The sequence below is a fragment of the Leptodactylus fuscus genome, chromosome 4 (assembly GCF_031893055.1).
Source record: "Leptodactylus fuscus isolate aLepFus1 chromosome 4, aLepFus1.hap2, whole genome shotgun sequence".
Classification (NCBI taxonomy): Eukaryota; Metazoa; Chordata; class Amphibia; order Anura; family Leptodactylidae; genus Leptodactylus; species Leptodactylus fuscus.
This window is the reverse complement of record NC_134268.1, coordinates 36,893,603-36,908,787: the sequence shown is the minus strand read 5'-3', so window position 1 is coordinate 36,908,787 and position 15,185 is coordinate 36,893,603. Positions and strand designations below refer to the sequence as shown.

At 42.3% G+C, this 15,185-nt stretch overlaps 1 protein-coding gene across 1 annotated transcript; it reads left to right on the top strand.

The window, feature by feature from the left end:
* The first annotated feature begins 56 nt into the window (after window positions 1-56).
* Window positions 57-14,131, top strand: POP1 (POP1 ribonuclease P/MRP subunit). The gene is made up of 16 exons (XM_075272098.1): window positions 57-99; window positions 1,596-1,730; window positions 1,812-1,934; window positions 2,446-2,621; window positions 3,880-4,128; window positions 5,651-5,738; window positions 6,280-6,467; window positions 7,050-7,306; window positions 7,421-7,514; window positions 7,611-7,716; window positions 8,839-8,958; window positions 9,278-9,393; window positions 9,710-9,901; window positions 9,993-10,147; window positions 11,303-11,563; window positions 13,465-14,131. Exons 2-16 carry the CDS (start codon window positions 1,619-1,621, stop codon window positions 14,093-14,095), a joined length of 2,868 nt encoding a protein of 955 aa, XP_075128199.1. The 5' UTR covers window positions 57-99; window positions 1,596-1,618; the 3' UTR covers window positions 14,096-14,131.
* Window positions 14,132-15,185: the final 1,054 nt, after the last annotated feature.

Here is a 15,185-nt window from a genome sequence, read left to right as displayed (position 1 = left end):
ATCTAGATCGAGGCTTGGCACGCAGAGCGCCTCCTCCACGTGTGAGTGAATGGTAGTCACAGGAGCTGGAAGTGCGGGAGCTTAGAAGAGTGACTTGTGGTGAGTGCAGTGACTTGTGGTGAGTGCAGTGACTTGTGGTGCTGTATATTCATTACTAGCAGCAGGCTTAGCTGTGGTTTCCCTGGGGTGTGGTGCAGGGGGCCGTATATCGCTGTATGCCGGTGCAGTAATGTAGTAGGCTCCTTCTATAGCTTACACTGGTGTGCAGCACATCAGGGCCTTAAAGGGACACTGATCTAACGTCTACTTGGACTACATTTGTATTCTACTCTATGCAATGTGTTGTCCCCTGTTATCAGCCTCTGGCTAGAGCTAGCCCAGTGGTCTTCTGTAGACTTACTGACAGGAAGTATTGATGGGGTGAGGGGTACTGGTGAGGTTCTGTTTTGGAAGTGGTGGAACTGGACGTCATCGGACTATTAGAAAGTGTCCCTGGGGCGGTCACAGGACCAACCCCTGGGATATGGGTAATTAAACATAAGTCAATTAGAAGTTAGGTGGGGGATGGGGTTTATTTGCATTTTATCTCGTCCAACCCCTTTGTTTTGGACTTCAATAAAGTGATAGCGAATTGTGCCCGAAATACTTACCCAGGAAGGAGTCTAATGAATCTCATCAGACTCCTCTCTGGTGCTCCCGGCGCCTGCGCACTTCCTCAATGAGAAGGATATACACTCCCATTTCTTTTTGCAAGTGCCAGCGGTAGGGAACATGTGCTGGCGATAGGCGAGTATAAACCGATTTTTATTGTGGACACTGATGACTTCATAATCATGCGCTTTTGGACACTAAACCCCCAGTCCATATGTACCTATGGGTGGTTTCACTTCCCAAATCTCCCCGACAGATTCCATTTAACAGTCATTAAAATGAAAACTCCTAATTTACTGGCAAAGTACACTTGTGCTGCTCAGCTATGATACATAATAAAATTACTGTCATTGGAAACATAAAAACCTTGTGAGAATTCAGCCTGTTTTTTTTCATTAAAGAGGACCTTTCACCAACTGTGGCACATGTGTTTTTTTTTTACAACACTAGAAAACCGACAGTGCGTTGAATTCAGCGCACTATCGGCTTTCCTGTTCTGTGCCCCTGGTGTAGGGCTATCAGTGCCGGTACTGTAGTTCTTCACCATCAGAAGGATGTTTCTGACAGTCATTTAGGAACGCCCTTCCTCACAGTAGCGTCTATAGCGCTGTGAGAGCGGTGAGGAACGCCTCCCCCCCTCCTGATAATACTCATCCTCACCACTTTCACAGTACAGAGCAATAGATGTTACTGTGAGGAAGGGCACTCCTGACTGACTCTCAGAAACATCCTTCTGACGGTGAAGTGCTACAGTACCGGCACCGATAGCTCTTCACCAGGGGCGCAGAACAGGAAAGCCGATAGTGCGCTGAATTCAGCGCATTGTCTGCTTTCTAGCGGTGTATAGACCCGCCTGTGTCCCAAGTGGTGAAAGGTCCTCTTTAAAGTTTCTGCAGCTGCGAGTCCAGTAAACGTCAACTGTGTGAACATCTTGTTTGTTGCAGAATATCATCTAGCGAATGACGTCATGTCAACCGCAAAAGAAAAGAAATATGCAAAACGAATGCGAAATCAGCCTTCTAATGTGAGCTTTGATCAGAGTGATGGACATACAAACCATGGAGGACGTACATACGGAGGTAATGGATGTGTCTGGGAGCCCCTCATGTGGCCCAAATGGTCACGATCACACCTTTAACAATTCTTTTTTATTACATTAGGCAGTAACCCTGGCCCTTCTGGGCAGCAGCAGAGGGGTGCCCACCAGTCACATTTCCACTCTAGAGGAGGTAGAGGAAGGGGAACACCCAGTGAACCAGAGCCAATTCCAAAATATATAACCGGTAAGTGAATACTATGAATCGTGGGTGTCTTGCTATTTCAGTATTCTACTTAGTTGTCTTATGACTGTATCTCTGTATGCAAGATCTTGGGGTTAGAAATTAGGAACGTCAACTAGTAGTCTCTGTGAAAACTATCCTTTAGGGTCAGTGTCTCATTCAGATGACCTTAATCTATTAGTGGGGCTGGGTTGATATGCTGGTTCCAGTTTCAGACTCTATATGGCCTTTTTCAAGTACTCGGTATGAGAGGGTGAGGTTCTAGTTGATATTTGCCATACAGGAGAGCTCGGCGCAGGGTCTCGCTGCTCTTACACTACAGCTTCTGCATCTCTGCCACTTTCTTATACCACCAGAGAGGTATACACAAAATAATACATTTCTAAATTTTGTTTATCTCAAACCAGGGTGTGTCCTGATTGACATTTATGTTTATTGCCATTGTATAATAATTGAATCAATATTTCGTGGCATGTCTGTCCTGTAATGATGACTATTGGGGTTGCCTCTCCAGGGACTATGTTTGCACAGGCCCGGGCTGCAGAGATTAATTCCATGTTGAAGGCTGTCTCTCAGAAATCTTCCAACTCCTTGGTGTTTCAGTCTTTACCCAGACACATGCGCAGGCGAGCCATGGGGCACGACGTTAAACGCTTGCCTAGAAGACTACGTGAGATTGCCAAGAGAGAGGTTTGTTCAGATAATTTTGGTTCTCCAATGCACAGACTTTGTCAGTTGTATTATGGTTCATTGAAGTGATTTTAGAAATGTTAGGTTATATACTATAGTTACCTGGTTGGGAAATGGAAGATGACTTCTGGTTCACAAAAGCATATATATTTCTTGTCTTTCTCCTTACCTTAGAGAGGACATTTCATGTCCTCCGACATCGAGGTTATTATATACCGTTAGAAATCTTACAGTGCGCTGAATTCATCATACAGTTAGCTTTTCCGATATGTGCCATTTGTTTCGGCACTGCTATCTCTCCACTGTAGAAGCATCGCTGGGCTGGGAGGAATACACCCACTGATAGCACTTAGTATTCTTCTGTAGCTTTGTCACTTCTGACAGTGAAGTGATATCGGCGCCGAACCTAATAGCACCAATAAATCTGGCAGTGGGGATCATACTGGCAAAGCTGACTGTAGTATTGTTAAGGCCTGGTAAAAATTTCATTATATACTCTAGTAGAGTAGACTATTGTAGTTTTCTGTTGTAGAAGTCACATTTTTCAGGAAGCTCCCTTTTGAGCAAAAAAAAAAAGGCAACTTTTACTGCATTTGCGCCATGCTGGGATTTTCTCTAAAAATAACCTTGGCACCTGTAACTTCAGTGCTGTCAATTTTTAAGAGAATAAATTAGCCGCATTGTGTTGCTATTTTGGCAATAAAAAAATAGCAATTTTATAGATGTGCTAAAACCAGCCTGAGCACCTGACATTATTTGGCTATTTTTAAACCACAAGCTTTCAGATATATTCAGATGCAGCAGATTTGTTGCAGAGATTTCTACGACTGTCGAATGGTCTGAATAAGGCTGGGTTCACACCAGTGCTTGAACTCTGTTCGGGGTATCTGTCCTCAAACCCGCTTAAAAAATGCGGAGAGAAGAGAGCTGCAAACAGTGCTTTTCTACTTGCATTTTTTTGCCCTTTTCAGGAAGAAAACGAGTGGACTCCATTATAGTCTATGGGGTCCATGGGTAACCACTTTTTTAAGCGGATTAGGTTTCCATTCTGGAGATCCCCAAACGTGCAGGTGTGAACCTATGGTAAGGTCTGCAGAAACAACGTTGTTTTCATTTATAAATTTTTTTTATTGTTTTTTTTATTGTTTTTTTTTTTTTTTTTGCAGCAACTTCTGCATTGAATCTGCCATGTGTTAATTTAACCTTAAATACTCGTGCTGCTTCAGTTTTTATTCATTTTACATTTGTGTATGTTTAGATGGAGAAAACTGTGCACCAGAAGAAGGAACAGTCAAAGAGCAAATGTCGTAAGGCACGAAGACGCCATGGGAATCTTCAGTTGGAGTTTAACCGAAGACAAAGAAAGAACATGTGGTTGGAGACGCACATATGGCATTCCAAGCGCTTCCACATGATGAAGAAGTGGGGCTATTGCTTGGCAGATCGACCTACAATGAAGAGTTATAGAGCATGCTACCGGGCCATGTCTAGTCACTGTCTTCTTCAGGTAAGTCTTATAACTTAAGATTAAATTAAACACTAGAACACCGGTGGGATTGAATATTAGGCAGGATTTGGCTTTAATTTATTGATGGGTTCATAATCTATTCATTGGCCTACTTTCTTTTTATTGTGTTTGTTTTTTGTCTGTGCCAATTATACTACATTCGCGTTTGAATTTAGCTCGCTACACGTCATGTGATGTCCCATGTGATCCAGTATCGCGAGACTGTTTCGCGAGACGTGTAGCGAGCCTTGAGCGATATACGCAGTCTTGGATAAACTTGCATAACTTGAGACAGGTTTTGGTGAGTTTACATCATGTTTCCTCAATGTTTTCGTATACAACTTGTATTATATAAATGTGACAACTGCATCTCTTATGCTTCTTGATCATTGATCCTTGTACTGTGGGAACTCTATATGTCCTTATATGTATAGCATGTCTAGGGTTAAATTTAAATCAAATGTGGGAGGATCTAATCAACTATATAATGTGGGTTCAGTTGATGAATAGTGAGCTATGAGTAAGGGGCACACCATGAAGTCCCGAAACGCGTAAGCTACTATCTTTGTATTGCTTAGTGGATCCATTTTTGTAATCTTTTTATCTTTTATGAAGTAAAAGTGAAGTTTTAATTTTAAAAAAATCCTTTTGGCGCTGGATATCTTATTTCTTCGGTTTCATCATATAACTTACATAGGCTGATTCTGTTGTTCAGCACTGTTGGCTACAAGGACTTAGACATGACACATAACTGTGATCAGGGGGCCATTGTTACATAATAGATGAGGTTGGATGAAGATATCAGTCCATCAAGTCCAACCTATAACCCTACAATCCCTACAGTGTTGATCCAAAGGAAGGCAAAAAAACCCATGAGGCTTATGCCAATTGCCCCATTTCAGGGGAAAAATTCCTTCCCAACTCCAGTCTTGCAGTCAGTATAAAAACCCTGGATCAACATGTCCTTAAAGAGGAGCTTTCACCGATTTGGGCACAGGCAGTTCTATATACTGCTGGAAAGCTGACAGTGCGCTGAATTCAGCGCACTGTCGGCTTTCCCGATCTGTACTCCGGGTAAAGTGCTATCGGTCCCGGTACCGTAGCTCTTTACAGTCAGAAGGGCGTTCCTGACACTCTGTCAGGTACGTCCTTCTCCACAGAAGCGCCTATCGCGCTGTACAGTGTGAGCGGGGAGGAACGCCCCCTCCCTCTGCTCACAGTGCCCGTCCATAGACAAGTATTATCAGGAGGGGAGGGGGCGTTCCTCCCCGCTCACACTGTACAGCACGATAGGCGCTTCTGTGGAGAAGGACGTACCTGACAGACTGTCAGGAACGCCCTTCTGACTGTAACGAGCTACGGTAAATTTTATATATATATATATATATATATATATATATATATATATATATATATATATTATATATTTTTTTTAGCTAAGTGGCAATAGAATCTAAAGAACTGAATATTTTATGGTGTACATGTTAGTGATTCATGTGATGTGACTGGTCTTTCTTTCTAGGATCTGTCTTACTACTGTTGTGTGGAGTTATTGGGCAAAGAGGCAGATCTCCAGATGGCTCTGGCCAGGCTGTGCAGCATAGACACAGGTATTAATAAATATTCTCTATAGATGTTTTCAATACAAACTATAAGAAAGTTTTATTTTCGTAGTAATTGATGCAGTTTTTGCTATATTCTGTGGTTCACTTGGAAACTGCTATGATAAAGTCCTGCTTGGGCTCCATAGCACCATGTTTGTGACATACTATTGGGTCTACCCAGAAAAATACTGATGTATACACTGACAAACCCACAGACTATGATAGCCAAATTGCTATGTCCATACAAGTCCATGGCCAGGATGCTTCAAGTTCACCCAACTCCACCTGTATTTAAAAACTTGGTACACAGCTTTTCAGTACAACGGTGTAAAAGATCTAGTATGCTTGTTTTAATAGCAGACTGTGACAGATATATGTAACTACTGTATATTGGCGTGTAGTTGCCTATATCTGGTCATATGTTTAGCAGGTTGGTCCAACCGAATGTAAACCCCGACCCTGGTATAAATTTAGCCTTGGTAGCACGGTCTTCTGGGTGTGTTATAGTTTACATTATTATATTCTGTTTCCATTCTGTTATGTCCAGGTCCAACATTTATGGCTGCCCCATGTATATCGGGGAAGCGGCAGGGCTCCCTAATCCTCTACCGAGCCGATAAATACCCCGAGGAGGCGCTAGGTCATGTCACCTTTATCTGGAAGCCCAGGGGTGTTTCTGATACCGCGTGTGATAAGAGACAGATTTGGATATGGATGCACCCTTCCCTCAAAGAGGTAATAAAATACTGGCTCGCTGATGTGGAAATCTTGTCAGTTTTTTAAGAAAAATTTATGATGGGCACAAAGTTCCAGTTTTGACTTTTTGCAAGGGAACACTCTAAATTTGGTTTTGCAAAAAAAATAAAAATAATCTGGCTATAGGTGAAGAGATGGAAAGAAATATGTAATTGATGCTGCCAATGGTAGCTGTTCTGTGCAGTGGGCAGACCAGGTACTGCAGGACAGCTTCTTTTCATTTTAATAGGAGATGAAGCTGCAGTGACTCATTTCCACCACTACACAGAGAACAGCGCTGTCTGCTTCCTGCTCCCTTCTGTGTATCGGCTTTGAGAACAGCTAATTCATAATATTGCTTGGTTTCAGATCCTCACCGATCTGATATTAGTGACCTATTTTTAGGATAGGCCTTCTCTATTTTATAACCAGAAAACCCCTTTAAACTAATTGTGGAAAAACTTGTGTGTGAAAAGTGATGTGACCTGATGATGATGAGTAAAGCAAGTAAAAAAAAAAAAAAAAATGTTGTGTTTTTGAGCATGGCTAATTTTTTTAAATCTATTTATTTTTCCTCCCCAGGAAGTCTTAAAGGAGCTCAGGCTTGTATGTGTATGTGAGGACAGACCTGACAATTTTGTATGTACCCCGGAGCCAGCACCACCACCTCCAAAGGAAGAGCCAGCAGCAAGTGTGACTACTAGTACGGGGAGAAAAAGGAAACTGCAGGATAAAGAAGGAGAAAAAGCAGTTCCTGTCAAAAAGATCGTAGGGGACGGAACAAGGTCTAGCCCTGACCCTTATTACTGGACCTCAACAAAAACCGGCATTACCATTCGGTATGTACACAAGGTTTTCCAGTTTGATTTGTATTATTCTTGACTTTCACGATCTCTTTTACCCCTTTTCACTGTATAATCTCTGTTTACCGGTTGACTTGATTTTCTTTGCAGAGATCTGACGTTGGAAATTGTACGCTATAGACTTGTGGGCCCAACATCTAACTGTGTGCTTTCTGATGCTCTTCATGCCGCCCCACTTCATAAGGTGAGCGCTTACTTGTCGCCTTATCTTTGCCCCTTTATACATGGGGCAGTGATCAGGACTGAGCGTTATAAGAACAATACTCTCTATCCCACACAGGAAAATGAGGATTCGGGACCGCACAGCTGGTGGGCAGAGCATTGTAAAAATCCTGAAAACATTCTCCGTCATGGCAATCAGGAATCCATGTTTAATTTGCTGAAAAGTAAGTCTTATATACTGTGTGTGTATATTATACTACTGTTTAGATCTACTTTTATCTCATATTCAGTTTGTGTGTTTTAATACTTCTTTTGCTTGTTCACTCATTGTGTGATAGACTTGTTATAACGGGCTAAAGGGATTGTCAAGGACAATGCCTTTGTTGGAGGGTGTGTATGGTCCCTTTACTATACAGTACATTGGAGGCTAAAGCAGATGTCTCTGTACAGAGGTCTGGCGCCGTTACTGCAACTTGGCTCCTATTGATATCAGTAACTTCGACTGGCTACTTTTCAGTCTACTGTATGGTACAAGGATCAGATTCAGTCTCAAATAGCTGATTTGTATGGGAGCTGGCTGTTGGGCCCCCACTGATCAGATATTTCAAGTTTACCTCCAGTTATAAATAACTTCTCATAAATGAGAAGAAATGCATTTAAATAGAAGAAATTTTGTAATATATCTTGTTAAGAAGATCTGTTTTCTTCTCCACTTATTAAGCTGTTTTCCCACTCCCTATCTTCACTCTGGCTGCATATTTACATTATATCCATCTCAATATTCAGCCTCACACACAGAAATCTATGGAACAGGGAGGGATGGAGCAGTATTCTCCTGCCTAGCTCGTTGATTGATTTTATTGCCTCATTCTGTGTACTCCTAGCTTCTTATCTACAACCTAGCAGTGCTAAAAAAAAAATAGTGTAATAGCAGCAATTATACGGGAATCCTTTCTATGCCACTTCTCTTCTTCATAGATTAATATGGAGAAATGAAATGCCTGAAAAGTGGAGAAGAAAACTAATTTTTCAAATAAGATATAGTACTCTATTGTATTGTTTCTTCTGGTTATATATTACATACTAATTGTAGAATAAATTAACAACTACGTGGTTCTAGCCGGCAGTGGCCACTGGGCAGGAATTTGTCCTGAAACCAAGGTGACCCTGTCCGAGCAAGATCCTATGATATCTGTGAGATACCGGATGATCTTGATCTCCTCCTCTTACACATCTTCACGAGGCATGGAGGAAGAAAAGTGACCTGACTCTTAATGTACCAGTATTTATTCTTTCAGTATTGAATTGTACAATGCTATATAATCTTATTATCCGTATGTTTCCAGATTTGGATTCGCCGGCACAGATCCCATCTGGAACCATTTTGGGCCTCACTGTCGGGGATCCAAGACTGAATTTGCCCAATAAGATTACAAAATCCTTTCCAATTGTAGAAAACTATGAAGGTGAACCTCCTTACACTCCTTGTAGCCTTCTAGATAATTCTAGTACATTACATTATTTTTCTACTGGCCTTGAGCTCGGCGGGAGCCTCTGTCTTTCCATACAGATGACCCAGGTTCAAATCCTGGCAAGGCCATCGAAAATGTCTTCACCCAGATCTGGTTATTTTGTTGCTGTTGTGTTTTGTTTTTTTTGTATGTTCATTATGTGTGGGGTCTGTCTGTCTGTCTGTGGTCAATGTTGGACTTCGGTGAGCTGTTACTTGGCAGTATTTGCCTGTTGATGGATGGATTTTGTCCTCTCCTTTTTCCGATTCTTTAGATAGAGGTAAAGCGAAGTCCTTAACACTTGCTGGGGTTCCCGTAGAGTGCACGGAGAGTCCCATTTGGTCTTCTGATATTCGATCACGTGTAACGGATGCTAAAATATCAGCGCAGGTAAATGCAGGTTAATATATCTATGGTGATGTTGTACAAGGCTATATTTCTTGCTAGGGTTATGCTTGCTGTAATTTTGTAACACCGTTTTCCCAAAGCTCGCCACCACCACACTGGTTACTGCTACAATGCAAACTTAGTATTGCATGGCGGCCATTCAGATAAGCCCCCGTTAATATAATATATGGATGGAGAATTCGATCAGAGTGTGATTCGGTAGCATTAGAGATTCTCACATTGCTGTCCTTGCAAAATCACCACAAAATACTTGCCCTAGTGACTATATGTATATGACCTATGAAAACTCTTATTACAGGATATTAACCGCCTAAGAAGTGAACTGCTGGTCCCAGGCTCAAAGCTGGATCTTGGCAATAAGGAGTCTAAGATCCCTATCCTGCTTATCCAGCATCCTGGTAAGGTCACTGGTAAAGATCACCCAGGATGGGGAAGCGGATGGGACATTTGCCTGCCAAAAGGATGGGGAATGGCTTTCTGGATTCCTCTTGTAAGTTTTATGTTTTTTATACATATATATATATTTATAGATTTTATATAACTTATTGTTTAATACTGAATCTATAACTGCAAATTCTCAGATTTACAGAGGTGTCCGGGTTGGAGGTCAACAGCAAAATCTGCAACACTGCCAGTATATGGGGGCTCCGTATGTGCCTGGTGACTTCCCAGACACCCCAGCTGGAGTCCAGTCTGCACAGGAGGCGAAGGCTCAGATGCTTGATAAGTACATGAGGTAAGACTGCATATTGGAAGTTTATCCTTGTATTTGGGCACGGGCCGGACTATGTATTTAGGTGGCGCAGCTGCCACTCGGCCATGTCGTACAGGGAAACAAAAGAAATGACTGCACATTTGGCATTAGTATTAATGGTCAAACAGATTACAACATGTCTCTAAACACACAAAATTTTGTCAAAGAGGTATTTTCATGTCCTCTGGCATGGGTGGTATTATGTACTGCTAGAAAGCGCACTCATCATCTCTGTCGGTATTTTCCCGGCGCTGTTGGTTTCAGCAACTGTCAGAAGGGCGGCTTTACAGCCTGGGGTCATCCTGGGTCAGTAATGAACGCCTTCCCTGACTGTACTCTTCAATAGCTTTGTACTCTTCCATAGCCCTTAGCAGTAAGTCCCGCCCTACTGATAGTGAAGGGATATTGGTGCCGAAACAGGCGTCCACTAATACAGTTGATTACTGTTGTGGGGCGTTAGAGTCTACTGGAGGTTAGTACATGTTGGGCGAACCTTGTAAGATTCATCTTGAGGTTCGGCTGGCAGTTTTGTTCAGACAGAACAAGTTGGAACAAAAACTTTTATTCTACTTTATGATTGGGCCGCATAAGTCAGGAGGCCCAAAGAAGTCGGGAAGTCATGCCGGAGCCCAGAGGAGGTGAGTAATCCTGCTTTTTATGTTTATTCACCTCCCCTGAGTGTAATAATAGTTTAGGTTCAGACATCTAAACGAAACCACTGTGGGAGTCTAACACCCAGCACCCTCACCGATCAGCCATTCCCTTAGTACAGTGTACAGAGCAAACTGCTTCATACACTGTGGAGATCCATGTTGCGCCATTGCAGATCTGCCATTGTGCATTAGGACCACTGCATAGTTTATAAAGCCATCTGCTTCAATCCCCGGACCTTGTCCCCACATTGGTGGGGGTGCTGGAGGTCAGACTCCCACCTGACTGATATTGGTAACTTATTCTAAGAATAGGCCATGAATATCTAAGCTTGGATAATCCCTATAAGGGATAGATTTACAATGATATGACCAAGTACTGTCTATGATGTAATGATGATCAAGTATATAGTATGATCAAGTGTCAACTATATGCTATTGGAGAACATTGAATTACAGCTGGCCATGTTTCCACACTTTACACCAGGCGTCCACCTGCAAAGCGAACAAACTTTATCAAGCATGGAGTTTTGACTCCCTTTCATTGTCCCTGGGACCAGCTCACTAGAGAGTGGGAGTTGCGGCCTACCATCGGGGTGGAGCCACCTAAAGCTCAGCCTCAGTTGGATGAACCTGAAGCCAAAGAGACGATGTGCGAGTCAACCGAGGAAGAAACGAAAATGGAAGAATCTTCTGAAGTCGGCGCTGAGGAAGTCGCCAAGGGTAGAAAAGATTTCTCCATGCTGAGGTTGGTGGCATTTCTAACTCTATTTGAAGTAAATTTTGGATTCTGTTTTGTAATCCGGAGGCCTTTGCTTTTATTTTATAATTATATTATAATTCTAAAATAATTATATATATATATATATATATATATATATATATATATATATGTGTATATATATATATATATATATACATACACACTCACCGGCCACTTTATTAGGTACACCTGTCCAACTGCTCGTTAACACTTAATTTCTAATCAGCCAATCACATGGCGGCAACTCAGTGCATTTAGGCATGTAGACATGGTCAAGACAATCTCCTGTAGTTCAAACCGAGCATCAGTATGGGGAAGAAAGGTGATTTGAGTGCCTTTGAACGTGGCATGGTTTTTGGTGCCAGAAGGGCTGGTCTGAGTATTTCAGAAACTGCTGATCTACTGGGATTTTCACGCACAACCATCTCTAGGGTTTACAGAGAATGGTCCGAAAAAGAAAAAACATCCAGTGAGCGGCAGTTCTGTGGGCGGAAATGCGTTGTTGATGCCAGAGGTCAGAGGAGAATGGCCAGACTGGTTCGAGCTGATAGAAAGGCAACAGTGACTCAAATAGCCACCCGTTACAACCAAGGTAGCCAGAAGAGCATCTCTGAACGCACAGTACGACGAACTTTGAGGCAGATGGGCTACAGCAGCAGAAGACCACACCGGGTGCCACTCCTTTCAGCTAAGAACAGGAAACTGACGCTACAATTTGCACAAGCTCATCGAAATTGGACAATTGAAGATTGGAAAAACGTTGCCTGGTCTGATGAGTCTCGATTTCTGCTGCGACATTCGGATGGTAGGGTCAGAATTTGGCATCAACAACATGAAAGCATGGATCCATCCTGCCTTGTATCAACGGTTCAGGCTGGTGGTGGTGGTGTCATGGTGTGGGGAATATTTTCTTGGCACTCTTTGGGCCCCTTTGGTACCAATTGAGCATCGTTGCAACGCCAAAGCCTACCTGAGTATTGTTGCTGACCATGTCCATCCCTTTATGACCACAATGTACCCAACATCTGATGGCTACTTTCAGCAGGATAATGAGCCATGTCATAAAGCTGGAATCATCTCAGACTGGTTTCTTGAACATGACAATGAGTTCACTGTACTCAATGGCCTCCACAGTCACCAGATCTCAATCCAATAGAGCATCTTTGGGATGTGGTGGAACGGGAGATTCGCATCATGGATGTGCAGCCGACAAATCTGCGGCAACTGTGTGATGCCATCATGTCAATATGGACCAAAATCTCTGAGGAATGCTTCCAGCACCTTGTTGAATCTATGCCACGAAGAATTGAGGCAGTTCTGAAGGCAAAAGGGGGTCCAACCCGTTACTAGCATGGTGTACCTAATAAAATGGCCGGTGAGTGTGTGTGTATATATATATATATATATATATATATATATATATATATATATATATATATTCTCACACACACATATATTTGGAGAGTTCCGTTCAATAGAAATTGGCAGGGATCTGGACAGCAATGCAGCAGGAGGAGTGAGGTCAATTTTATTTTTTTTTTGTTTTGAATCCATTCTGAGCCCATTTATTACACGTCTTCCTTGCCATTCCCTGTCTCTATTGGATGACGTATAGCTTAGTACACTGTGCACAATGTTCTGCAGTGCTTGTAGTCCTGTGAAGAGTACAGAACGTATCTGCAAGCTGAAATAGTTCTTGCTAAACCTTGTACTAGGGAGACAGTAAGTATTTTTAGATCACATTTGACTTAGTTGCTTCCGTATGGGGAAATGTCGCACAAAACACTGCAAATATTCTGACAATGTTTTTGTGACTTTTACATGGAGTTCTATCCTACAGTACAAGTGTTACAGATTTTCTATTTTTTTTCCTTTCTGCCTATTAGGAGTGAAAAGATCCTACACATGCTTTCTTCTGTCCTCGGACCAGTTCGGCGTGGAGGTAAAAGTCAAGTTCATTCTCAGGAACTCTCTACATTGTTTGCCTCTGCTCTGACAGACTTTCCAAGATCTTTGGTTTGGGTTAAGCTTTCGATGTTAAGAAAGGGACGGCCTGAGCTCCACTCCTTGATCTGTATTCCATCCGAACAGGATTTGCTCCACCTAAAACAAAACAAGTCATTCCCTGGTCCTGTGGAGCCCAAACATGGGGATCAGTTCAAGAAGAAAGTATTGAAACTTAAGAAGGACAAAAAGAAAATGAAAGCCAAGACAAACCAGGATTCAGAGATAACGGAGACTGTAGAAGAGGCCTCGTGTGGTGATGACCTGATGCTGGGGCTCTGGCCTAGTCCTCTACCTGAGGTCACCGGTCACTGCAGTCGGGTGCTCCTAGGTTATGTCACCCAAGGCGACTTCTCCCTGGCTGTGGGTAATGGCGAGGCTTTAGGCTTTGTTAGTTTAACAGGACTAACGCACATGTTATCTGCTCAGCCTCCAAACCAAACTGGACTCGTACTTATTAGGGACCGAGCATCCTTCCAGTACAGATTTGCCAAATTGACCATTGAGGTGTAAATGTCAACATGACTTGAGGCTTGATATTAATACACTTGAGGTGTCTCTGTTCTTCGGTCTGATGCATCAGTAAGACTCGGGGCGACTCCTGTCACACACCCAGAGATCGCTGTATCACCTTGTGACTCCTTCACTAATGCAAGTCAATGAGTTGCATTGTGAAACCAAGGATTCTGTACAGTGACTTCTAGTCGCAAAGAAAATCTATGGGAACTTAACCAAGACTGTCCACCCCAAGGTTGAACCCCACATGCCCTACACAAGTGCAGGCCATGATTTAGCAAGTGTCCTTTTATTTTTCATTTTTTCAGCCTTATGTAGATAACGAATTCCTAAGTTATTGATAGATATGAAGAAATATCTATAAGGCCTTATGCACCAGGCCATATTACAGCTCCGCAATACTGCTACCATAGAAGGGGCTTTATGCCTCCTCTTTAGGCCTTTGACTTCATAGGGAGCTTTTTTGGGGGGTTTTGGCTGCAAAAATATACAAAGATATAATATGCAGATATATAATATATATTCCATATTTTCAGTGCCCTATTATGTAGCAGACTTAATTTAGGAGCTGCAGATCTATATACAGTCCTATGAAAAAGTTTGGGCACCCCTATTAATCTTAATCATTTTTAGTTCTAAATATTTTGGTGTTTGCAGCAGCCATTTCGGTTTTATATATCTAATAACTGATGGACACAGTAATATTTCAGGATTGAAATGAGGTTTATTGTACTAACAGAAAATGTGCAATATGCATTAAACCAAAATTTGACCGGTGCAAATGTATGGGCACCTCAACAGAAAAGTGACATTAATATTTAGTAGATCCTCCTTTTGCAAAGATAACAGCCTCTAGTCGCTTCCTGTAGCTTTTAATCAGTTCCTGGATAAAGGTATTTTGGACAAACAATTCAAGTTCCGTTAAGTTAGATGGTCGCCGAGCATGGACAGCCCGCTTCCAATCATCCCACAGATGTTCAATGATATTCAGGTCTGGGGACTGGGATGGCCATTCCAGAACATTGTACTTGTTCCTCTGCATGAATGCCTGAGGATTTGGAGCGGTGTTTTGGATCATTGTCTTGCT

What these genes read in the sequence shown, in the direction of transcription:
- POP1 (XM_075272098.1), top strand. Translation starts at nt 1,619, where the DNA reads ATGTCAACCGCAAAAGAAAAGAAATATGCAAAACGAATGCGAAATCAG. An exon ending in CTAGTCACTGTCTTCTTCAG is followed by an intron (nt 4,129 to 5,650) that starts GTAAGTCTTATA and finishes CTTTCTTTCTAG; the next exon opens with GATCTGTCTTACTACTGTTG. An exon ending in AATTGTAGAAAACTATGAAG is followed by an intron (nt 8,959 to 9,277) that starts GTGAACCTCCTT and finishes CCGATTCTTTAG; the next exon opens with ATAGAGGTAAAGCGAAGTCC.